Source organism: Homalodisca vitripennis, chromosome 1 (assembly GCF_021130785.1).
Source record: "Homalodisca vitripennis isolate AUS2020 chromosome 1, UT_GWSS_2.1, whole genome shotgun sequence".
NCBI classification, from domain to species: Eukaryota; Metazoa; Arthropoda; class Insecta; order Hemiptera; family Cicadellidae; genus Homalodisca; species Homalodisca vitripennis.
In genome coordinates this window covers 127,733,346-127,758,946 of record NC_060207.1, presented here as the reverse complement: position 1 = coordinate 127,758,946, position 25,601 = coordinate 127,733,346, and the positions used below count along the sequence as shown (strand labels likewise).

At 36.8% G+C, this 25,601-nt stretch overlaps 1 protein-coding gene across 1 annotated transcript in view; it reads left to right on the top strand.

The window, feature by feature from the left end:
• Nucleotides 1-25,601, top strand: part of LOC124371185 (eIF-2-alpha kinase GCN2-like) — a 111,836-nt gene that overhangs the window by 28,308 nt on the left and 57,927 nt on the right. Inside the window, 3 exon segments of the mRNA XM_046829503.1 lie at nt 1,577-1,714; nt 3,178-3,375; nt 8,692-8,822. Coding sequence (XP_046685459.1) covers nt 1,577-1,714; nt 3,178-3,375; nt 8,692-8,822 — 467 coding nt within the window.

Below are 25,601 nucleotides of genomic sequence, written 5' to 3'. Positions count from 1 at the left end.
GTGAAAATGCTAATTGTCTTACTCCTATACCACAGACTACGATTCTCACAAGTACATTCCATAATGGCTGTGACTTCTGCTTGAAAAGCCATGGGATGAGGGAGGACCCATAGGGACCACCACCAGCTCACTTCATGGTCTCACAATCACAATCCCAGCGCCTGTGCCACTTTTTATTTTAGAGCCATCCATAAACCATTACAATTCCTGTTGAAAAATGTTTTTTTCTTTTCGACCAAGCCTCTCTAGAAGGTATCACAACCCGGAAGGATTTGTCGAAGGAATATCTTTGAGGCATCTTATCAGACATCATGTGCAAAGCATTCCCCTGAATCAGGATGCTAATTTTGCAGTGCCCACTGTTGCAGACCAAGGTTGACCAAAGCCTCCCTGCTGAAGACAGTAGATACTTATCCTGGCTGTAGCCCGAATAACAATGTCCAAGGAGGTAAGGTTCAGACAGCAGTTTAGAGCTGAGACTGGTGCACTTGGAAAGGCCCCAGTGAGAACAAGGTAATCCTTCCTTTGGATGCTAGCCAGACTAGCTATCTCCAACCTGACCTCTGTTTTTGGTTACCAGACGACAGCCCCAAACATGAATGCAGGTCTAACCACGGAGACATAAGACCAATACAGAAACCTTCTCGTATAGAAGTCCCCAAGATCTGCTTATCAAGTCCCACACGTCTGCATTGCATCAAGGACCATTTCCCTCTGGCGACAAAACTTTTCAGATGGCATCCTTACTTTAGACCCCTATCATGGATAATACTTAAGGTACTCAACTTCAAACTAACTCAATGGAAGAGTCTTTCAATGACAATGGACCAATGCATTCCAACTTATGCCTCCTTGTAAAGACGGCCACGGAAGCCTTCGTGGGATTGATATTAAAGCTCATCCCATCACACCAGTTTCTCACCATCGTCAATTCCATGACTTCTTAATTCCTTCTGATGAATTGAACAGTATCTCAATGATTATACTAGCAATAGATTACTTCAATACTGCTCATGAACTGTGTCCCTGAATGTTCCAATGGTTGAGCGTAAACTTACATTGAATTTCAAGTCAAATATAATATAATTACATTTCTTACCTTGTGTGACACCCTCAAATTTTTCAACCTGCCTACTTGGCTACTAGCCAAACAATGTTCATACACCACAGAACTCGTTTTGGCTCGGGCACTTCCATTTCCTTCTTAGCCACTAACAATCTGCTACCACAATAGACATACAACACTATACACAAGACTATTTTCTTGTTGAAATGATTCATTCATTATTTTCTAGTTTGTTATAAGGAAGAATTCACTTGCTGCTATGTTGCTGATGTGGTTGAACATGGACATGAGACTGTCCAACATAATTAGTGATGGCAGAGTCAAGATTTAATTAAAGAATCTTGACAGTCAATTTTTGAAGTATGTTAGGTCTGTTGTACCGAAACTGGATGCATAGATGAAGCAGACTGATATGAGCTTGGATGACTACAGCCCGTCGGGTGTCATTTTCCCAAGGGGAGTCTCTTATCTATATATTAGGTATGTGTTACTGAAATTGTGAATGTACAGATGAAGCAGACTGACATGAACTTCGATGACTACAGCCCCTGGGCAGTCACAGCCTCTCCCAAGGGGGTCTCTCGTCTGGAGAATGAGTTTGAAGTTCTACAGTTTGTTGGGAAAGGTGCTTTTGGTGATGTTTTAAAGGTAATTTTTAAAACATACATTAGAAACTGTTTCTGTTAGGGCTACAGAAACTGACTTCTAAATACCAAGAAAAAATTTTAGGATATAATTGTGTTCTAGAATATCAATGTTTTAATTCTGTAAAAAATGCGCTAATGAACCAAAAGTGAAATTTGGGAATATTTTACTAGTAAAAGTTGGAAGTTTCTTATATAAAGTTGTCCACAATAAAAAAAAAAACAATTTAGTGATTATAAACTAGATTATGAATTTTAAAAATCTACAAACAAATTTATGTCATATTATATCCATGTTTTAATTTAACTTTTGTATTCTTGTTTTTCTTTTGACATCATAGATTATTGCCATCTGATTTAACGACTGCAATGAGGTCATTTTTACACAAGACATTGCTGTTTCAACCCATGAAGAACGTTTCTGATGAAAAATTATAGTCTTGAAGTATTAAATTGGGGATGTTTGAAGGATTATCAGATTGTTCGTAGAAAAATGCTGTGATGAGATCTTGAGTTTGTTGTTTTGTCGCATTTGGATGGACACTGTCATACAACAAAAATTGTTTCTCAATAACAATGTCATTGAAACCATTTCTTAAAACTTGAAGAAACTTTTCTCATAAGGAAGAAATTGTGTAATATCTGTTCATTTTCACTTTATCATTCACTTTTTGCAACAAATCGTTGGTGATGGTTGAGGGCCATACAGTATGTTTCTCATCATGAACCTTTTTTTGGCCATCTTTTCAACTGTATTTGGATGGTAGATTTCAATTACTTTAATTCCTTTATTGCCAAGAAAACAAATTACAGCACGTCTTCACAATTGGTGGGATTTTCAACTGTTGGAGGCATTTGAAATGTGCATTAACATATATAACAATGATCGATTTTTGCTGTAATTTCTTCCGTGGCTTGCTAACAGATGAAGTTAGATAGTTACAAGTGCAGGAGACCGACCGTTGTGCTGCAGCGGTGGAATTTCTCTTGTGTAAATAGTACAATCACCATTAGTAAGGGTATAATATAAGTTTTTGTTCCAGTTAATTATAGTGAGTAACTTCTACAGTGCCACAGTCAGGCAAGTCTTGATTGTTTTATATCAATCTGAACCTTACTAGCCCACAGGCCTTGTAATAAATTCATCCTGTTCGTAAATAAATTGTGATCATTTCTGTCCTTGTTCTCTTCTGATTTCATTATCTCTTTGAGTCTGTCTCTTCATCACGAAAAATACTCAGGCCACCTTTCAATCCTTTCCCATGACAGCCCCACTAGAGAACAACAGAGAGAATTGTACTACACTCCTGGAGAAAACTTTTAAGTTTCAGTAAAGATTGATAGGTAAATTTTAACTGTAACAAGCATTGTCTGCCCTGACAGACAAAATCAGCCAAGATTCTGTTATGGATCTCTTGTTGTTATATTGTGTTGTTTATATATACTACAAATTTTGTTATGTCCCAGGTGCGGAACAAGTTGGACCGTTGCTTATATGCCATCAAGCGTATAGAGTTGAACCCCATGAATAAGTTACTGTATAAGAAGATCACTAGAGAGGTTAAATTGTTGTCCAGACTCAACCATGAGAATGTGGTGCGCTACTTCAACTCTTGGATCGAGACAACTAATCAAGACAACTCCTCTTCATCTCAAACTGAAAAGGTTTCTATTAAGTATAGTTTATAATTAAAAACTATACTAATAAATGTTTCTATTATAATCTATATTTTAGAATTGAAAGAGTATAACAACATTTTTCTGGAATGAAAACTTTTTACTAAAGAGGTTATTTGATCATAAAACACTGTTTACTTGATTAAAACCTGTTCAATTACTTTGAAATCACTGGAATGGTAGAAATTTGTTTATAATCGTTTTGCTGGTTCTAAGTTCCTTTTTTATAAATATGGTAGAATATGATTTTTATAATCATAGACTTGAGCTGGGAGATCGGTGGTAGACAAGACATGAGGCTGGGGAATTGTAAAGGGAGTTTTGAAAGATAAGCTCAAGGTTATGTGCTAGTGGCGACTTTTCATCAGAGGAAGACAATTGGACATATCACTGACTGTCAGCTGATTACACTCAGCTATATACAGGGTCTATATAATAAGTAACCGGACTGACTTCAGGAAATTTTTTATTGGCAAAATATGTACAATTTTTCTTTAGAAATCTTCAAAGTAGTCCCCATTGGTCGATAACACGCTGATACCGTATTTTCCAATCCCTGAACGCTCCCTGGAAGTCGGCAACCTCGATGATGTCTAGAGCCCTCGTCGTAGCAAGTTGAACGTTTTCCAGAGTCCTGAACCACGTCCCCTTAAGGTGTCTCTTAATCTTGGGGAACAGAAAGAAGTCCGGTGGTGCCATATCCGGGCTGTAAGGAGGCTGTGGCAACGTTGCCCTCGACTGTTTTGCCAACTGTTCGGTGACGAGCAGGCAGGTGTGCGACGGTGCATTGTCGTGATGGAGAATCCACGAATCTGCAATCTCCGGACGAACTTGGTGAACCCGGGCGGTTAGTCGACGGAGCACCTCTCTGTAGTACTGGTTGTTTACAGTTTGACCGAGTGGCACAAACTCTTTGTGAACAATGCCTTTCACGTCAAAGAAAGCAATGAGCATCGACTTCACCTTCGATTTGCTCATGCGCGCTTTTTTCGGTCGTGGTGACGCCGGTGTGTGCCACTCCGAACTCTGCCGCTTCGTCTCAGGATCGTATTCAAAAACCCACGTCTCGTCTCCTGTAATAACGTGGTTGAAAAACTCTGGTTCGGTTTGCAGTCGATCAAGGATTTCCGAAGCGACAGCAACACAACGCTTCTTTTGCTCATCAGTCAGGTGTTTGGGTACCAGCTTCGCGCAGATCTTCCTCATGCCCAGATCGTTCTTAATAATGTTTTGAACGGTCATCTTATCAATTCCGACCTCATCTGTGATAGCCCGAATGCTCAGACGACAATCACTGTTCAACACATCACGCACTTTTTGCACATTTGTGTCCGTGTGACTCGTTGATGGAGGACCGACGCGCTGTTTGTCATGGACGTCATCGCGGCCCTCCCGGAAATTTTTGTGCCACTGAAACACCTGAGTTCTGGACAGAGCATCCTCACCGTAAGCCTCTTGAATCATTTGAAGAGTTTCCATGGCCGTTTTCTTGAGTTTGACACAAAATTTAATGCTAAAACATTGCTTGATCGTACTCTCCATTTTCACTCCGACGGGGTAACTGAACATGCACTCCGCTCTCGCTCGATACTAACTCTCCAAGCGCTTGGAGGCAACTGCTGCAGCCCGGTTCCCTTTCACTAGACCCCCCACCACCAATACAGCACAAGATACCGGTTAGCAGACGCTTTGACGGAGCGGGGCAGGCTCAGTCCGGTTACTTATTATACAGACCCTGTATTCTTATTATGGTCGTTCCTAAACCACAGACTTCGATAAACCAGAATATCAATTGAAACAACATTTATTCAATACAGTTTTTAAACTCATTCCCAAAGATTGCACGAACCAATAGCAAGAACTGCCAACGTACACTCAGCTGTTGAACAAAGCTCAGCTGTATAACAATGGTCAGCTGTTTATAATACACATTAAAACACTAAGTTTGGAATGTTATCCTAATAATAACATACCTACATCAGCTTGGCTGATCCATCCTAGTTTTTTTTCGCTTTTCTGAAAATTGCTTGTAACCCCTAAGTTACTATTGCAGTTGCACAATTGAACTTAATTGTCCACCTGATGAGACAATGAGAATACCTCTTCACCTAGATTGCACTACTTTTTGTAGTCTGGATGTCTCTGATGTCAAAACGACATGGGGGGTGTTCGTTTTGAGCCTCTTCATTCTGACTAACTTTGGATCCCTTCAGGCGAGTATGACTCCAGATTTCAGGAGTCAAGTCTGCAACAACATCAGATTTCAGATGCTTGCACATAAGAGGAAGGTTAACAGGAGCTAAACACAACATTCACTTTGATAAATGTGCCATTAGAAAAACAATTTTTACAAAACCAAGCATTCATTTCCTTCCCCAAAGTTATTAAAACATAAACTACCAGAAGATTTAAATTTGAAGGCAGTGTATCTTAGAACAGTTATTAAAGATTTAAATGGAAGAAAATTGAAAACAAAACAAAAATTTGGATTAAAGTGAATGACATAAAAGCTAAGAGGATTTACTATTTGAAAAAGATTAAAGAATTCAGAAAATAAAACAGACAAGTTATATATTAATAAATAAATAAATATATACATATATATATATATATGTATATATATATATATATATATATATATATATGTATGTATATATGTACATATATATATATATATATATATATGTACACATACATACATATATATATGTGTACATATATATTCTGTCAACATACGTCACTCAAAAAAGTGAGTGTGATTTGAAAGAGTTACAAAACTAATATAAATAAAGGTGCTAGGACAATTACACAGGAGGTGACATGGGTTTCATTTGCAATGCATGTCTAGTTTGGAAGGCTGGAACTACAGAAGGTGATTATCACAAGCAAATGAACCATGAAATTTTTGTGACTTTGACAAAAAAACAATTGATTCCTAACCTTCTACAAAATTCAGTCATCGTTATTGACAATGACTCATGTCACAACGTTCAAATATATAAAGGTCCTAATTTGAATTTGTGAAAAAGCTGATATGACTAGATGGTTAGAAGAGCATAAAATTAAATATGACTTTTCAGTATTTAAAAACGTTAATTGTATGGATTAATTAACAACTTTTTTTTACACAAAGACATCTATTAAAATTTTGTATTTGATAACCACCTCAACCAACTTGTCATTCTGTTCTTCGATTACTGCCATACCATCTGGATCTTCATCCAATCAAGATGATTTGTGGAATAGTTAAAAACTTCTTAGCTCAAAAAAGTGCAACTAATAAAATGGAAGATACAAGTCAGTTGTGTAAGAAAAAAACAATAGCTATATAAGTAAAAGAGCAGAAGAAAGTTTGTGATAAAAGTGAAAAATGAATACTTTGAAAAGGAACACTAAATATATGATGCAACTGAGCAGTTTATAATAAACATTGGTGACTGAGTGTGAAACAGTTGCAGTGAAGAGGATAGTGTTAGAGGGGGAATCCTCGAGACTCCATTGTAAATGAAGTAATTATACTTTATATATTAGTAATCTATTGACCATTATACTTTACATCATTGCTCAATAATAATAGTTTAAAATAGAATAAAAGTAAGTTAATTATCTTTATAATAAATAGTTACTACTACTGATGACATATATAATGTCAACTACATTTGTAATAGATCAACATCGGTCAAATTTAAATGTCAAATGGTTCACGACCAGATCGGTAAGTGATAATTGACGTGTACCACAACAAACAGCTGATAAAAACAGATGTTATGTTTTTCATTACATGTAAGTCTAAAATAATTAATAAAACAAAGTATAAATTAGGTTTATACTGAAATTTGAAATCTGTTGGCTATAATAACTAACACAAAAGTAAAACATGTTCGTTTGGGTTGGAAGCTGAATAGCTGACGACTTCCAATGTGTGAGTCCCGGACAGTTGTAGCAGATTTCTGTCTTCTTCCTTCTTCTGGTTGCAGCAGCTTATATTAAAGGACGTGCATTCGTCTCTCAGTTAAGAAGCACAATAACCTAATACTTGAATTACTTTCAGTTACAACAATAACATTGGACACCTAATCAATCTAATACACTTTGAACTTTCACATGGAAAATCACATTGGGCAAATTAAAATAAACACCCAAAACCGGATCATGGGCACACTTAAATTAAAAATTATTGTGAAAGAGAGCTAGTTCAATTTAACTTAGTAGTTTCATAAAGTTATTTTTATAACAAATTAAATTATATAAAATATAAAGTTTAATGAAATTTGAAAGACCTTCACCTTAAATCTCAAGAGGAAGCATAAATTATCACTAGTTCGTGGATGTAATTATAGGTTTTACAAATTCAAAATATCCTAAATTTGAAATATTGAAAAAATTAGAAATGTGCGGAAAATTGACAACTGTAACATAGTTTTAGAAATAGTACTTCTTTGGTAACCTTTAAATTGTATGTAATATTGGTAACAAATATCCAACCCTTTAAGCTTTATGTGTTATTAGATGGTATGGTATGGGTGTCCAATGAATGTACTATGGCAGCTTCTAGTAACTAACTAATGCAGTTTGGCATGAAATAAATGTTCACAGCTCAAACATGCAACATCACAAAACAAAACTTATGCATCTAAAAATGGCAATTTTTGTGCCAAGAACTAACAAGTCTCAACAAAAATGCAAGTCAACATTGAACAATATTTTTGCAGGAAAAAAATTGGCAAAAATTGATCACAATAGAAATTTGATAAAAAGTGAATAATCAGGGAATTTAATAGTGCAATTTTGTGAGAATGACTGGCTGGGATTCAGAAAACCAATATTTTGCGTCAGTCCTTGGTTCCATTTTTTTTCTATAACTTCTTTTTAATTGAAAGTCATAGAAACTGACCCAGAATTGATTTAGAATGTTCTCGTGTGTGATATTGAAGCCTTATGTTAAGTTGTGTGTAATAAGTGTAAAAAAACTCTGACCCAAGAAATGCAAGTCAATTGACAATATTGAAATTTGCAACACACTCGATATCGTAGTGTTTATCCTGGCATAAATCCAACCAGATCTGAATCTGTTCATTGTTGTTATTAGGGGTTGGAACTGCTTTGATAAATTATATTCAATACGAATGTTTAGCATAGATTTGTAATAATGTTAATTTAGATTGCTTGTTTTTGTCCAAAATATCTTTAATGTTTTACCTAAAAATCTTTTCTAATACAACTAAACATTTTTATACTCTTTTGTTCATGATCGGTTACTCTTAAATTGTTATGGTAATTATTGTCCTTCTCTCTTACTCTCAGGTGGAGAAGGTGGCGCACAAGGTGGTAGACATGCTGCCCATTAACGAGGTCAGTGTGGAATGGGACTTGTCCAAGCACAACCAGGACAGCTCTGACGACAGCTCTGATGACAATTGCTGGATCACTTTCCTGTGAGTATATTTTTGCATGGATACTACACAAACTATTTAACCTTCTGGCGATCATGGACTATTGAAGGATGTCTACGTAAATGAAAGTAACCATAACCAGGCTTACCATACATCATTATTGGTTTATCCAAAATAGTTCCAGTAAGTAATTTAGTTTTGTGTAAATGACTGTTTGTTTTTAAATTATTTATTTTTCTTATTTAATTTCTTTATGTTCTTATCTTTTTTCTACATAGTTTTAATTTTTTGTTGGAATAATTGATGTATCTTGTAATAATGCAAACTTTAAGAACTAAGCTGACTTAACACTTTTCAAAGAAAACCCCACCAGTTCTGTTAATCATGAGTTTACAGGCATCTTCACCATTGCTGTTGTGTGGTTCCAGCCACGGTAGTGTTTAAGATGTGAACATGTTCTGGTATATAGCCTGCTAAAAAATCTGCACAGATGAAAAATTCTATCAAATATTAGCTGGGTATTAGAAAAACTTTCCATTTCCATTTTTACTTGTACCACAAATTCTTAATGAGTTTGGGTAGTAATTTATTGAAAACACATTTGCTTAAATTTTAAGTGTGCTTACTAATATTTTGCTTAAATACAATAAATTATAAAATATTCATTTCACAAACATGATAAGATTCCTTCCAGAAAGTCTTCTTAAATCATTGTGAATCTTCTTTTCTCACAAACTTTCATGTCCCATGTAGCCATCGCAACATTTTTTATCACTGTTATTTTTTTTTGCGTTGGGGTATTGGGGTGGATTCACAGATCCTCACACGTCAACCTGAGCTTATTGTGTGCCCCTTTGATGTTAGAGGGGTAAGCCTATCTTTGTGCCCTTAATTAGGCTAAGAAGCTTTTCCCCGATACTAGCATCTGGTTCGTCGCCTGGTTGTTGATCACCGAAAAGAGCTCTTCTCCTTGCTCCCAGTCTCTCACACTCCAGTATTATGTGTTTTGCAGTCTCTCCAGACTTATTGCAGAGTCTACACTCCGAGTCCTCATTTTGTAAACCTAGAGTGTTTAGGTGTTTCCTGAAGTGGCCGTGTCCAGTGATCAAGGCAATCACTTGCTTAACCTGATCCCTGCCCAGCCCCATCAGCCATCTGGTGAAGCCGGAGCTAGAATCAGCAAGCAGTCTTTTGCCGAGTGCTTGTCCTTGGTGACTCTGCCACCGCAAGCGGTGTGTCTTCCTGGACCATTTGTTTATACTTTGGTAAGCAGCTGACTTGCTTATACCACAACTCGGTTCTGGACCGGTGTATGGCATGCTTGCTCCGCTTTTGGCAAGCCTGTCGGCGTATTCGTTGCCACCTATGCCTGTGTGGCCCGGTACCCAACCAAGACGTACAAAGTTGCGTGATCCAAGCTTGCAGAGAGTGTTAAAGCACTCCCACACAAGCTTGGATGAAATGCTGTTGGAGTCAAGAGCTTTAAGAGCTGCCTGACTGTCTGACATTATGCAGATGTTCTTTTATTGGTACCCTCTGGTGAGGCCTAGGTTGGCACAGGCCAGGATACCATAAATTTCGGCTTGAAATATGGAGCAGTTCCGTCCCAAACTGCCGCAAAGGGCAGTTCTAGGGGATTGACTAAACACTCCATATCCAGTTCTGCCCTTAATAAGCGAGCCATCCGTGTACCAGACAAAGCTCTTTCTTATTGTTGGGATGTTATCTTGCGATTTCCACTCATCTCTGGAGTAGAAGTCAACAGAGAATGGCTTATTGAATACGAACTCCGTTCTCATTATGTCTGAGACCATTTCGAGAATAGCGTTTGGGTTTACAGCTTCGGTGATGGTGCCGTGGCCCGTTTTAGACGTGCCATTCCTCCACAAGTCAGCAACCATCAGCCGATAAGCTGACTTACGCGCTTCAGCTTTTATATAGACATCAAGAGGTAGAAGTCCTAAAGCCACCTCGAGGGTCGCTGAGGGACTGCTCCTAAATGCTCCGGTTGCAAAGATTGTGCCAAGCCTTTGTAAGCTTTCGAGCTTGGCTTTAGCAGTTACCTGATTCACCTTTGTCCACCAGACTAATGAACCATAAGTGATTTGAGGCCTTACAACTGCTTTGTAAAGCCATAGTGCTATATGGGGTTTTATGCCCCATGAGATTCCTGCAAGTCTCCTGGACGTCATTAGCGCCCACTTTGCTTTGTGCAGGATATTGTTAAGATGATCATTCCACGTAAGCTTATGGTCTAGAGTCAGTCCTAAATATTTGACTGTCTTTGACCACTCAAGCTGTGTGGATGCGAGTTTCAGCCTGGAAAGAGACTCTAGGTTCTTTTTCCTAGTGAATGGTACAACTACTGTCTTAGAGGGATTTACTTTCAGTCCCTCTCCATGACACCAGTTGTGTACATGTTGAAGGTTGGTATTCATGATATCAACAACAACATTTGTATGTTTTCCCTGTACCATAAGGACTATGTCGTCTGCATATCCTTGGACATAGATTCCATTGTTAGTAAGGTCCTCAAGTAGACCATCTACTACTAGATTCCACAGTAGAGGTGACAGGATGCCTCCTTGAGGGCATCCCCTTGTGGGTGCGATCACAAGCGATTCTTCATTGAGATCGGCCCTGATCCGTCTGGAGCACAGCATGGCCCTAAGCCACCGGTACAGAGCTGGCTCGAGGCCACGTCGCTGTGCTCCACTTACCATCGCAGTGAATTTAGCATTGTCAAAAGCTCCTTCAATGTCTATGAAGGTGCACAATGCCAATTCCTTGGCAGACAGGCTATCCTCAATCCTACGAACACGTATGTAACCAAAGGGTCCTAGGTGCAGATATGAGTAGGCCATCAAAGCCTATAGACTTGGACTATAAATCTAAGGACAGTGTAAATATTGTACATTGGAATGTGCAGGGTTTTCTTGGAAAGAGAGATGAAGCTAATTTGTTGGCAATGAAATTTAATACAGACATGTTGTGTGTTTGTGAACATTGGTTGAGCAGCGATGAACTGATGGAGGTGAGTCTACCAGATTTTAAATTGATCAGCGCATTTTGTAGATCTTCGGGCCAAAGAGGGGGCACTGCAATATTTTTAAGATCCAGATGGCTGGGCGAGGAGATGACTTTTTTAACAGAACTGTCTAGTCAATATATCTGTGAAGTAGCTGCTGTATTTACAAAGGAGATTAACCTAGTTTGTATCGAAATATATAGAGTACCTAACGGTCAGAACTTTGACAATTTTATTGAGCACATGTATGAATTGTTGAGTAATTTTATGAATAGTAATAAGAATAAGGCATCAATTATGCTGTGTGGCGATTTTAATATTGATATTTTAGTCAATGACTCTAGGAAAGCTAAGTTTTTAGATTTACTTTTAGGTTTTAACCTTTGGACAACCATTTCTGATGTAACTAGGCCTAGTACGAATTTTGTGGATGGCGGATCATGTATTGACAACATTGCCACTACTGTACATTTTGACAGAATTGAGAATGCTGCAGTGGAGCCTATGGTTATGTCAGACCATCATGCGATTGTTCTAAAATGCAAATTGTTACCAAGGAAAGATAACGTTACCAGTCATGTAAATAGTAGGCTAACCAATGTAAATAGTTCTAAGCAAAAAGATTTTAAAATTGTCAGAACAATTGATTATATCAATTCATTGTATTTTGTCACTCTAATTAGTAAAATTAACTGGTTGCTTCTGTATGAGTTAAATAGCATAGATGATAAATTTGACTATTTTTTAAATAAATTTATGAACATTGTGAATATTGCTTTTCCTATTAAGTATGTACCAGCTGTTAGGGATTATTGTAAACTTCCCTCTTGGTATAATACAGACCTCAAAGAACTTAAGGAAAGTTGTTTATATATGTATGCTCAGTATAAGTCTACAGGCATAACCTACTTTAAAGAATGTTATATGAAATTAAAGAAGAAATATAAAAGCGATGTTAGAAGTTGTAAGCTACGTTTTAATTGTGAGAGGGTGTCATCTGCTAAAAATAAACCTAAAATTATGTGGTCTATTATTAATGAAAATATAAGTAATAGTGATAGGTCTAAAAGTACAGAAGTTGGAAGTAGTCTAACAGCTTGTGATTTCAATAACTTTTTTGTGAATAGTGTAAATGATCTCATTGCTAATGTGCCTTTTTCTAGTCAGTCTATGTCATACTATTTAAGTAAGTTAAGTTGTAATGTGTCTAACTGTGAATTTAGTATTACTGAAGTAAAGGTTGAACAGATGTATGATGCTATTAATTTGTTAAGTAATAGTTCATGTCTGGATGTGTATGGTTTTAATTCTGAGCTGTTGAAACTTGCTGCACCTTTTATTGCCGAAGCTCTAGCCTATCTCTTGAATCTTTGTATTAATAATGGTACATTTCCAAGGTGCCTTAAGCTGGCAAAGGTTATACCACTGTATAAAAAAGGTTCACGGAAAGAACATAAGAGTTTTAGACCTGTCTCGATAATTCCAATTGTTTCAAAAGTGTTTGAGGTAATAATAAATAGGCAAGTAATTCAGTATTTTGAAAGTAACCTATTGTTATCAGATAGTCAGTTTGGTTTTAGGCCTAAGAGAGGAACACTAAATGCTATTGTAAAATTTATGAAGAACTGTATTTATGGTGTAGATGATAAAAAAGTGGTCATAGGCAAGTTCTTCGACATGTCTAAAGCCTTCGACACGGTAAATCATGAAATTTTGTTAGATAAACTTAAGTATTATGGTTTTGATGATCTGTCTTTACAATTTTTTAAATCATATCTCAAAGAGAGATATCAAATGGTTGCTTTTAATGGAAGCTCTTCTCAATACAATGCAGTTACAGCAGGGGTTCCACAAGGATCCATTTTGGGACCTGTATTATTTATAATTTATGTAAATGACCTGCCAGCCTCCATAAATAACAATGTGACAAGATCATACATGTTTGCAGACGACCTAGCAATCTTACTGAATGGTAAAAATTTTAATGTAGTAAATGATTCTCTATTAGTCGCTAACTCAATTGTGAATGATTGGTGTGCGGCGAACGTCCTCTGTGTAAACCATGAGAAAACTCAGGAGATTAATTTTAGTTTGCAACATAAACCTAACCATGATAATGTAAAGTTTCTGGGTGTTCACCTCCAAGAGAATCTGAAATGGAACAGACATATAGAAGTTTTATGTAAAAAATTAGCAAAAGGCATTTTTATGTTGTTAAGATTGAGATTAATTGTAAATATTGAAACATTAACTGCAGTATACTATGCACACATCCAGAGTCATTTGTCCTATGGAGTTATTGTATGGGGCAATGATCCTAACACCAAAAGACTTTTGATATTGCAGAAGAGAGCTATTAGGATAATGTGTAATGTAAACAATAGAACCCATTGCAAACCTTTGTTTAGACAATTAGAGGTGTTGACTGTGCCTTCTATATTTGTTCTGGATGTATTACTGTATGTTAAAAATAACTTGCAGACAATAACAGTAAATAGCTCTATACATAATTACTTTACTAGAAATTGTTCTAATCTTAGAGTAAACTACTGTACCTACCAGTGTACCAAAAATAGTTTTGTAGAGATAGGTATTAAAATTTATAACATGTTACCAAATCATATTAAATGTCTAGATTTTATTAGGTTTAAGAAATGCTTAAAAAATATCTTAGTAAATCTAGCAGCATACAGTTTAGATGAAGTTATAGATCATATTGAAGCTAACATAGTCTAGTTATGAATATTTTACTTTTATAATACAATTTGTTTTGTATGAGATGACGATGCCATGCATACCACATTTGTAACGGCAATAAAAATTCTGATTCTGATTCTGATTCTACTGACTAGTTGGTGCAGTGCTGATTCACAGGATTTGCCTTGCTGGTATGCATGTTGGTTGCGATGAAGGGGAGTGTCTGAGAGAACTCCCTTTCTCAGGTGCCTCTCCACCAGTCTTTCTAATGTTTTCAGTAGAAACGAAGATAAACTGATGGGACGAAAAGATTTAGGGACAGAATAGTCCGATCTCCCTTTTTTAGGGATAAAGACCACCCTGTTGAGACGCCAGACTTGTGGTATGTACTCATAAGCTAGGCTCGCCCTGAATAGTTCACATAGAAGGGTGAGGAGATTCTCCGGCCCTTGTTGAAGCAGGGCCGGAAAGATTCCATCCCCTCCTGCAGATTTGAAAGGGGCAAATTTAGAAATTGCCCATTTGGCTTTAGAGAGAGTGACAATCCTTCTGGCAATGGCCCAGCTACCACGATTAGCTCTTGGCCATGAGCCTGCCTCATGGTTACCAGACGTTCCAGTGTCGTCATTCTTAAAGATGCAATCAGGGAAGTGAGCCTCAAGGAGAAGTTTGAGGCTATCACTAGACCCGGAAGTGTATTCACCTCCCTGGGACCTTAAAGATCCCAAGTGACCGGTTGGACCTGAGGCTAGTAAACGTTGCAGTCTAGCTGCCGCGCTTAATTCATTTACCTTCTGTATAAACTGCCTCCAGGAACATCACTGTTATTAACCCTCTCCCGGTCACATTAATTTCAGGCGCTCACGGCAGAACGAGACCTATTAATTCGCGGCGGCGCGTTACGGTGAGCGCTCAGCGGCCTATAAAATATTCTAAGACATCAGAACCAACAGGCAAAGTGTGAGATGGCCCAAAATCACTGTAAAATAAATTTGGTTCTGTGTAAGTTATTGTGCGAGACCAGGGAGGGGGCATACGGCCGCATGTTTGTCGGCGACAACTAGTCGTCGGCTCGCCCGGCTCAAGGTCAGCAACATCGTTTAACTCACCCGCACTCTCCGAATCACTTTGTTCACTCAGTAATATATTATCGTCAACATCATTCAAATCACCAACACTTGATGCATCACTAACATCACTAATATCACTATTACTACACACCTCCCGATCAATCTCACTGTTGCGAAGCGAACACCTAAAATCAGCCATATTTACCACTCAACTACTGCCAAAATAATAGATAATAATTCATTGTAATGGTTTCAATACTAAGAAGTAGGACTCCGTATAGGCTAGAAACTGTAATAGTTCAAATTAATGCCGATGGGAGGCAGCACCAGACGGACACAGTTGGTAATGTAGATCGTGGCGATTCGTGGCGTTTGACCTTCAGTGGCTCGGAACAGTGCGTGGCGATTCATGGCTTGTGACCGGGAGAGGGTTAATAGCCTGATCATTCATCATGAACATCTTTCACATCTCGTGTTATTTTATGATATCAACAACATATATCTAACTAGTGACTTGATAAATGTAATATGATTTGTGTCAAATACCATATTATTTGTATACTAATTATCATGGATGATTCAATAATCTTTAAGCATTTAAAAGTCGTTTTCTGAAGCATGTTTTAGCACACAACTGCTACTGACATTCATGGTGTTTACAACAAATACAGGAACTTACAGTAGTAAACTACAAGATAATACCAAATAACATCCCTTACTTCAAAAGTCCCCTGTAGATGTTATTATGTTTTGTTGTATTTGTACTGAGAGTGAACATTAACTATATTTTTTCTTCTTTAAAAATCTATAGTTTTATGGCTATAAAGATATAACCAAAAGTGGAGACCTGGAGTGAACTAATAATATTTATTAAATAAATTGTCTATATAACATTTAAAATGAGTATGAGGATGAATAAAATAAAAGTTGTAATTTTGCTATTCTTCTTAGAATACAGATCTGTAACGCGACCGATTTGGGGATTAATTGGTATCCGCTGCCACCACCGGATGATTCCGGAAAAAGAAATAAAGTTTGTGCAACAACGTTTGAATTTTAAAAACACTGTTTATTAAAGATTAATTTATAGAAATCACACAATTTACATTGGTTAAAAAGGGGAGAGCACTTCTGAATGATATAAAGTATTGAATTACATTATTGAAAGAATTTAGAAAATTTTATAATAGGGCGACAGAGAGTTACATGTCTACGAGTCTGAGGCCTGAACTAGACTAGCTTCCCAGCACACGCAGGTGCTGACTCTGCATTGTCAGCAGTCTTACTGCTGACCTCCTCAACAGTGCTGTACACTTTACAATTATTATGTCTTTAGTTAAATTTTACTAAATGAATGAAATTTGTATATAACCAAATAAAGCATAATTTCTTGAATTATTGTTAATATTGGGTTCGGGTCGTTACATCACCCTCTCCTCTGGAAAAGATGTGTCATAGGATTAAAGTGATGGCACATCTTGAATCTATTACATTCGTATGTTAATGACTTATTTGTAACTTTAAAAATGTTTTTTTTTCTTTGAAGTGTTCCCCAAATTATTAATACATATTTCTAATCTAAGTTTACATAACCATGATACTATTAAGATTTAGGATTATTACTAATATACAATATTTCTTTTCAGAGTCACAAGCCGGTCAGAGTCTTTTGATTTGTCACTTTAAAGATTTTAAAAATTTTCACATTATTTTCACTATTTAATCATGAGGGGGGGTCACCCGAACAAAGGAGGCTTCGTGGATGATCTCTGCTAATGGAGTTCCTTCCTCCACCCTCACCGTCAGTTGGCTCTGGTCTGGGCCGCTTGTGCTCTGAGTTTGTCTTTGCCGCCGACTGGTCGTGCAAAGGCGTCTTATTCCCCTATGACATATAAAAACTACGAGCAGTACACAATTTAAACTTACAACTACATACATGACAATAAAATTATAATTCTTATTTACATCAATGACGACAGGTTGGTTTACATTAGATCCTTGCAATAATGAATTTAGTCCTATTTCTATATGATCATCAATTAGATTCTTTTTTATATCTTTTAGCGTTTCAAAAGTTAAGTTATTGTTTAATAATATAAGAGCGGTTTCATTCGGCTGCAATATGTTTATTTTCGGTATATGAAGGTGCGTAATATTTCTTTTATAAACTATATTGCCTCTAATCCTCGAAAATATCTTACCACTTTTTCCAAAAATATCACACCTTGATATCTGTTTAATGATACCTGAGGTGTTAACAACAACTTCTAAATAATCTTTTACAATGTCTGTTTTAATTACAGATGTATCATCTTCAATATTTCTAAAACAATTTAATATTACTTTGTAAGGTTCTGCAACACTATAAATCCAGTCATTGCCATTTTGTAACCAAAACGGTGAATTTACGTTCTCAGTTAGAACTCTGTTACACTTTTGAGTTACAGAACTTAATCCCATAAACAGTGAATAGATGCAACCATCGACTGTATGGTGTAGTACACTTATTGAATTTGGACAAATTTTAACATAACTGTGCCTACATTGAACATATTCATCTGAGGTGAGAGGTACATAGTACTGCCTATCTTTAGATATCAACAAGTAATCGTGTTCAATTTTCCACACTAACCAATGTCGTAACCTAGGTTGATAAAGTGGTATCACTTCGATTTTATAGGTTTCAAATTGTCTATCAATTGAGCTTAATGGTACTGTAACAATCAATCTTATGCTAGCTGGATTAGCTAATGCTTGCGCTGTACAAAGATCGTAATACAAAAATATATCTTCATCATTTACAGGAACAATTAGTTTCAAATGAGATGGTATACTCTTTTCAATTTTATTCAAAACTTTTGTAAAATCATGTGGATTTAGTAGTTTACTGCTTATCTTACCAGAGTATATAAGTTCTAATGCTTGCCTAAACTCTACTACTCTTAGCTTAGCTTCATCAACAGTTTGACCTAAATGTCTTAACATTGTTGTAATTGCCATATGTTTTGCTAAGGACTGATGCATCATTATATTCTGTTCATTGAAGTTTGTTAATGATGTTATTAACCTGTCGTTGGCTGTAGATAACTTAATCATTATCTCATGAATAGCTTTAGTGTTACTTACAATTCTAGAATTAATATCTTTCATCAAAGTTATTTGTGTATGACGCGAACTAACAACTGTACCACTTATTAACTTTAGTTCGTCTACCTTGGTATTTACATGTTCTAAATCTTCACTAGTCGGTACACCAAATAACCACTTTAATGCATAACCTCCTGCATTTATAAGTCCACGCTTATTTCTAGAATGTCCTACAGGTGGCAAAAGTTTTAATAAGTCAGTTATATCACTCTCATATTGTTCGATTCCTTCCTTCACTCTTATATATTCAAACTCGAAGTCTTCATCCCAGACGTTCACACTGATATTTTTAAACTGTTCTAATTCTACACATCTTTCTTTTAATGGTATCAGTTCATCAAGGATTTCCACTAGATCAAAGTCTAAAACGATTCTCCATTCATCTCCGGATATCACAGAGTCTTCTAGCTTCCTAAACACAACTCCTTGGCTCATTTCAGCTGCTTTGACCAACGTAATAATCATTAGTCCTGTAACAAAGGTTATACTTGACATCCATAATCTAACCTATCATTTATGTTATGCATATTCAATGTTGTTTAACTAACTTCTCCTTATTGTAATATAACACAATTGATCTTCTTAAAGTAACATCGATTTATCCTTTCACTTCTTACAACTTTTTTTCTTCTGGCCTTCTGTATTAGTACTCTCAGTAATCTCATGTGCTTGTGTGGATATACTCAGACAATTTTTAATCTTCAGGGTAGGCCTACCTTTTTTTTTGTTTTCTCTCACACAACATTCAAACTCATTCAGCAACATTCGTTTCACATTTTCTCTTCTGTCAAACTGATCATTTTCACTTCATTCGCTACTGAGTTGTAATCCTACAAGATGAAATTTCGAGAATACACAACAACTTCGGCTTTTTTTTCTTATTTCCCTCATGATATAACACTTTACTTCTACATCATTATAGTACAACTTGTATGCTTCTATTTACAACTCAACTTCATAGTCTTCCAGTCTGGATGGCTTCCTCCTCTCCCTAACTGGTCTTTCATTGTTTCTTTCTTGGGCAGATTGTAATCCACTCGGTCCAGCTTGCTCTGCTGCTTGGCTCGGTACTGTTGGATCTTCAACCTCCTCTTCGGCATCACTTGCTTCTTCTTCGAGGCTTATTCCTCTTCTTGCTTCCGTGCTAGGAACTCGTAGTGCTTCTTCATCTTCACTTTCCTGGAATTCTTCTACGTTGTCTTCACTTTCTTCTTCTTTGTTTTTCGATTCAACTACTGGCTTGATTCTATTCACGTGCACTTTGACGTTTTTCCCTCTTATTCTTAAAACTACATTTAACTCAGATATGATTTCTACTATTTTGTATGGACCTTTCCATAACTGTGAGAGTTTTTTAACTCTGCCCTTTTTTATGTGTGGTACATGCAGGTACACTAACTGTCCGACATAATACTCACTTTCTTTCGACTTCTTGTCGTAATGCTTCTTTTGAGCTTTCCTTGCCTTTTCCTGGCAGTGTTTCGATATTTCTTGAATCTCTTTTAATCTGGTTCGTAGATCTTCTACGTAATCTGAGTAGACATCTGTGTCCTCAGTTATAGTGAGATCTGCTTCTAAGGGTGTTTCCATCTTCTTTCCGTACACCATTTCAAAAGGGGTGTACCCTGTACACTCGTGTTCTTGGCTGTTGTATGCCATGTTGATCATGGGTAACAGTTCGTCCCAGTCTGACTGGTTTTTGTTGACAAAGTGGCTCAGCATTTTAGGGATGGTTCGGTGTACTCTCTCTGTCCGTCCGTTACTCATAGGGTGGTAAGCAGTCGTCTGTAATTTTTTTATTTTCAGTAGTTTGCAAACATTCTGAATCAGTTCTGATGTGAAATTCTTCCCCTGGTCTGTAATTAATTCTTTTGGTACTCCGATTGACGTTATAACTTTCTGAACAAATGCTCGTGCTATGGTTTCAGCTGTTTGATCTGGTAATGCTATAAATATTCCGAATCTTGTGAAATGGTCGATAACAGTTAATATGTACTTGTTATTTGATCTAGTTAACGGTAATGGACCTACTATGTCGCATGCTAATCTATAACCAAATTCACTCACTTCTTGAAACTTCCCTAATGGTGCTTTTGATTTTCCATAATCTGTTCGTCTGTTGCATGAGTCACATGATCGTACGAATGCTGTTACATCTGCTCTCATTTTTGGCCAGTAGAATTTATCTTGAATTCTTAATATGGTCTTCTTTATTCCTCCATGTCCACTCGTTGGTAAATCATGATGTAGTCGTATTACTTTCTCTCTCAATTCTCTTGGTATTACAATTAATTTTTCATCTTCTTTCTTGAAGTACACCACTCCTTGGGGACTTGTTTTGAAATGTTCATGCATTTTCAGTTTTTGACATTCTTTATCTTTCTTTTGAGCTGCTTTAATCGCGTCTATATCTAATAAAGGTAACTTTTCACACTCATTTTTGTACACTACTCTACTTAGACAATCTGCATTTTTGTTTTTCACACCGGGTTTGTGGTAAACTTTGTAATCATACTCAGCTAATTTCAAAGCCCATCTTGTTAATCTACTTGAAGGATCTTTTAATGATAGTAGCCATTTGATTGCACTGTGATCCGTGTAAAGAGAAAAAGATCTTCCATAAAGATAACATCTGAAGTATTTAACTGCCCAAACTACAGCTAATAATTCTCTTTCGGTTACACTGTAGTTCTGTTCTGCGGAATTCAACTGTCTTGATGCGTATGCTATAGGATGTTCTACACCGTTTATTTCCTGTCCTAGCACTGCACCAATCGCTACGTTGCTGGCATCTGTGCTAAGAATGAAAGATTTTGAAAAGTCTGGGTAGATCAACAAGGGTTCAGTAGTTAGTTTTTCTTTTAGTTTTTTGAAAGCTGTCTCACAATCTGGTGTCCAATTAAATTTTTCATTCTTTTTGATCAATTTAGTTAATGGTTTGACTATGTCCGCAAAGTTTGGAACATGCCTTCTGTAGTAACTGCATAATCCAATGAATCCTCTGATTTCTTTCTCATTCTTTGGCTGAGGGAACTCCTTTACAGCTTCAATCTTTTTCGGACAAGGCTTTACTCCTTGATTCGTGATTATATGTCCTAAGAAATTAATTTCGGGTTTTGCAATTTGGCATTTCTTTAGCTGCACACTTAAGTTTACCTCTTTAAACCTCTCTAGCACGTCACTCAAATCTTGTGCATGCTGTTCTATTGTCGGGCTGTAGACTAAGATGTCATCCATGTATGGTAGACAAGACTTTCCTTTCAGTCCTGATAAAGTGGTATCAATCAGCCTCTGGAAAACTGCAGGGGAGTTTATAAGACCCATGGGCATTCTGGTATATTCATAATGTCCTGTTGGAGTACTGAAAGCTGTTTTCTCTTGGCTGTCAGGATGCATTTTAATTTGGAAGAATCCCGAATTCATGTCTAACGCAGTAAAGAATTTACTTCCACCAAGCATGTCAAGTGTTTCGTGGATATCTGGTAAAGGATAAACTTCTGGTACCGTGCATGAGTTTAGATCTCTATAGTCGATGCACATTCTGTGAGTTACAACACCATCTGGACCAGGTTTCTTTGGCACTATGACCACTGGTGCTGACCATGGTGATACACTCGGTATTATGATTCCCTTATCTAGTTGTTCCTCTATCAGCTCTTGTATCACTTGTTTCTGTGCATGCGGCACTCTGTATGGCCTTTTGTTAATGGGAGGGTGGTCTCCTGTGTTAATTTTGTGGCTTACTTTTGCTGTACATCCTAAATTTTCAATTCCTCCAAGGCTAAACAAATTTCCAAATCGATGAAGTACGTTTCTAATCGTTGCTTTTTCTTCTGGTCTCAAATGCTCTATCTTTTCTTCTACTTTTCTTCTGAATTCGTCGCTTTTTTTAGATACTGTGTTGACTCTTTTTGGTTCTGTCGAATTCTTTGGTTTTAAATGAGGTTCTTCTAATTTACAGATCAAAGTGTTCTTGTACATTACTAAATCTTCTGGGCTTGTATTAACTACTTTCGTCCAACAAGTTCCATTTCTTACTTTAGTTAGACTTCTGGCTACATAAATTCCATGAATTTTTACAAGTGCTGGTTCTGTAATTACAACTTTGTTCTCAATTTCTTGCTTTCGTTGTTTCACATTTTTCCCCAATTTTAGTTGTACTAACATTTCTGAACGGGCAGGTATGTTGAGGTTAGTTCTGCAGTATGCTGGAAGATTTTCAGGCAAGTTTTCGTTTTCGTTAGGCTTCACTTGCGCGTTGATTGAGCGATCGGGTTCTACTTGGAAGGTTTGAGTTCGCTTGGTGGCTATACCAAGTCCACTCACACAATCATTTGTAGTTTCTTTGTCTCGTTCGTATAGGTCGACTGCGTCACAACCTTCAATACTTAAGACATATCGTTCTAAATCAATGACAGCTCTTTTCCACCTAAGCACATCATACCCTATAACTGCAATATAATCGTCAGGCAAGTCTGCTACTATGAACGTACACATCATTTCTGTGTCTCCTAGCTTTATAGTCTGTTTTACTTGACCGTAGGTGTGCATTACGGCTCCTGTGATGCCATGTACACGAACATCAGTCGGTGAGATTGGTCCTTGGGTGACCCTTTTCTCTATCATCGAGATTTGTGCCCCAGTATCGATTATGACTGGCCCATTGACACTCCCAATGGTTCCATGAGCTAGTAGTTCATAGTTTTTTTCCTGCTCAGTGATGTATGCACTTTTAGGTTTTTCTTCGCCTGTCCAAACCTTATCTTGTGTAGGTTCAGATTTACTTCCTCACGGGGTTGCCAGCGGCGCTTCTGGGTTCCCCGCTGTAATTTAACGGTAGAGCGTTTCTTGAACTATAACCGCTCCCTGAAGGTTGACCTCTTTCGTTACCCGTGTTCTTTGTTCTGGCCCAGCAATTATCAGCTGTATGACCTTGCTTCTTGCAGAAGCTGCAGTGAGGACGTGTGGAGTTTGCCTTTGATTTACATTCTGATTCTCTGTGCCCTTTTCTACGGCAATATCCACATTCCTTCATCTGCCTGTCTGTAGAGCTTCTACATCTACAGTCTTTTGCTACGTGTCCTATCTTTCCACAATTGTAGCATTTACTTGTTAAATTGTTTCCAAAAACTTTCCTTGGTTTTTCTTCAAATGGATTTGGCCTTTTTTCTAAGTTATTTATTGCTATTGCGGTAGTCACTGCTTCTCTAAAATTCTTTGGAAACTTAATCCTTGTTTGTCTGCCAATTTCTCCGTGAAGTCCTCTGACAAAGGCTTCCATTGTTCTTCGGTCAGCTTCTTCTCTTAATACTCTATTTACTTCTTCGTTATTGGTGGTTCTCAGTGTTTTGTCACTGACCCTCTTGACTCTGTCAGAAAATTGTTCGATAGTCTCTCCTTTATTTTGTCTGATGTTAGCTAATTGTTCAAAATAATAGTGATCTGGTAGGCTATCTCCAAACCTTTCTGTTAGAGCAGACTTAATTTCTTTAAGTGTTGTAGCGTTTTTGCATTTTTCATCTGATTTTGAAAACTGTAGTGCACTACCAATTAACTTTAATTTCAATACTTGTAATGTTTGTGTTTCGTTCCAATTGCTCAGTTCTCCTATGCCTTGAATGCTGTCGAAGAATGGCATGAGTAGATCGGCTCTCTCTCCATCGTAGGGAGTAATGCTAGACACTAGCTCAAATGATGGCCTGCTTGCTGCTCCGATTGTCATATCCATAGCGGATGGTGACATTTCTGTTCTGTTCAGCACAGAATTTCCCGCGATGGTTTCGTCTATGCAGTCTTGAAGAGACCTGACTTTGGTTGAAATTGCATCAAAAGCCTCTTGAAATTCAATGGTTTTTCCTTCAAACGTTACTGTAGAACTCATGATTGTTGATTTGTTATAATGATCTTAATAATCTAACATTTAATTTAGGAAACTCTACAAAATTTTACGAAGTTCGATTTAAAATATACGACTGAATTTATGACTAATAACACTATATTTTTCTTCAAAATCCCAAAAGTTTCTATAAAAATAAATTTTCCAATAACCAATCAATGATTGATAGCCTATCTATACCCAATCCTATCAATCAATCATCATCAATTGATGTTAGTGATAATAATCCATATCTATATATATAAAAATGAAACTGTTCGTGTGTAACAGCATCACTCACAAACGGCTGGACGGATTCGCCTAATTTTTTTTAAAATTTGTTCGTCTTGATCTGTAGAAGGTTATAGGATACTTTTTATCCCTTTCCCGATTCAGGATTCCGCCCCACTGGTTACAGAAATACCCGTAAGAAATGCATTGCAGCAAACATATGTTATTAAGTGAAAGAGTCTTTTCAAATTTTTAATCAGCTGTTCTTTGTAAACATATATAATGCGACAAAAAATATATTTATATATAAATTTCTTTACACTTATAGTTTTAAAGCATAGAGTAAGCTTAAGAGAAACGACAAATTTTGTTTAAACTGTTTCTGCAATCATCTATATATAAAAATGAATGTTTGTGTGTTTGTCCTTTATAGACTCAGAAACTATTGGACCGATCACTATGAAAATTTGTATTTTTCTATGTAGAAGGTTTATACGCAATGCCCATTGATGTAACTAACCACCAGGCTGTACTGCAAGATATAAAAGTTATCAAAGCGCCTGCACATTATAAACTGCAATTACAACACAGTAGATACGTATATTAAAATATCCAAACACTATTTGAAGGCAAAGAAATATACGGGCAAAGCTTAAGAGACGCGTGCGAAGCCGCGGGAAACAGCTAGTACATCATATAAAACTAATTAGTAGATTAGCAATGCCTAACCAATTAACAATATCGATTTACACAGTACAAGTATACTAATGTGA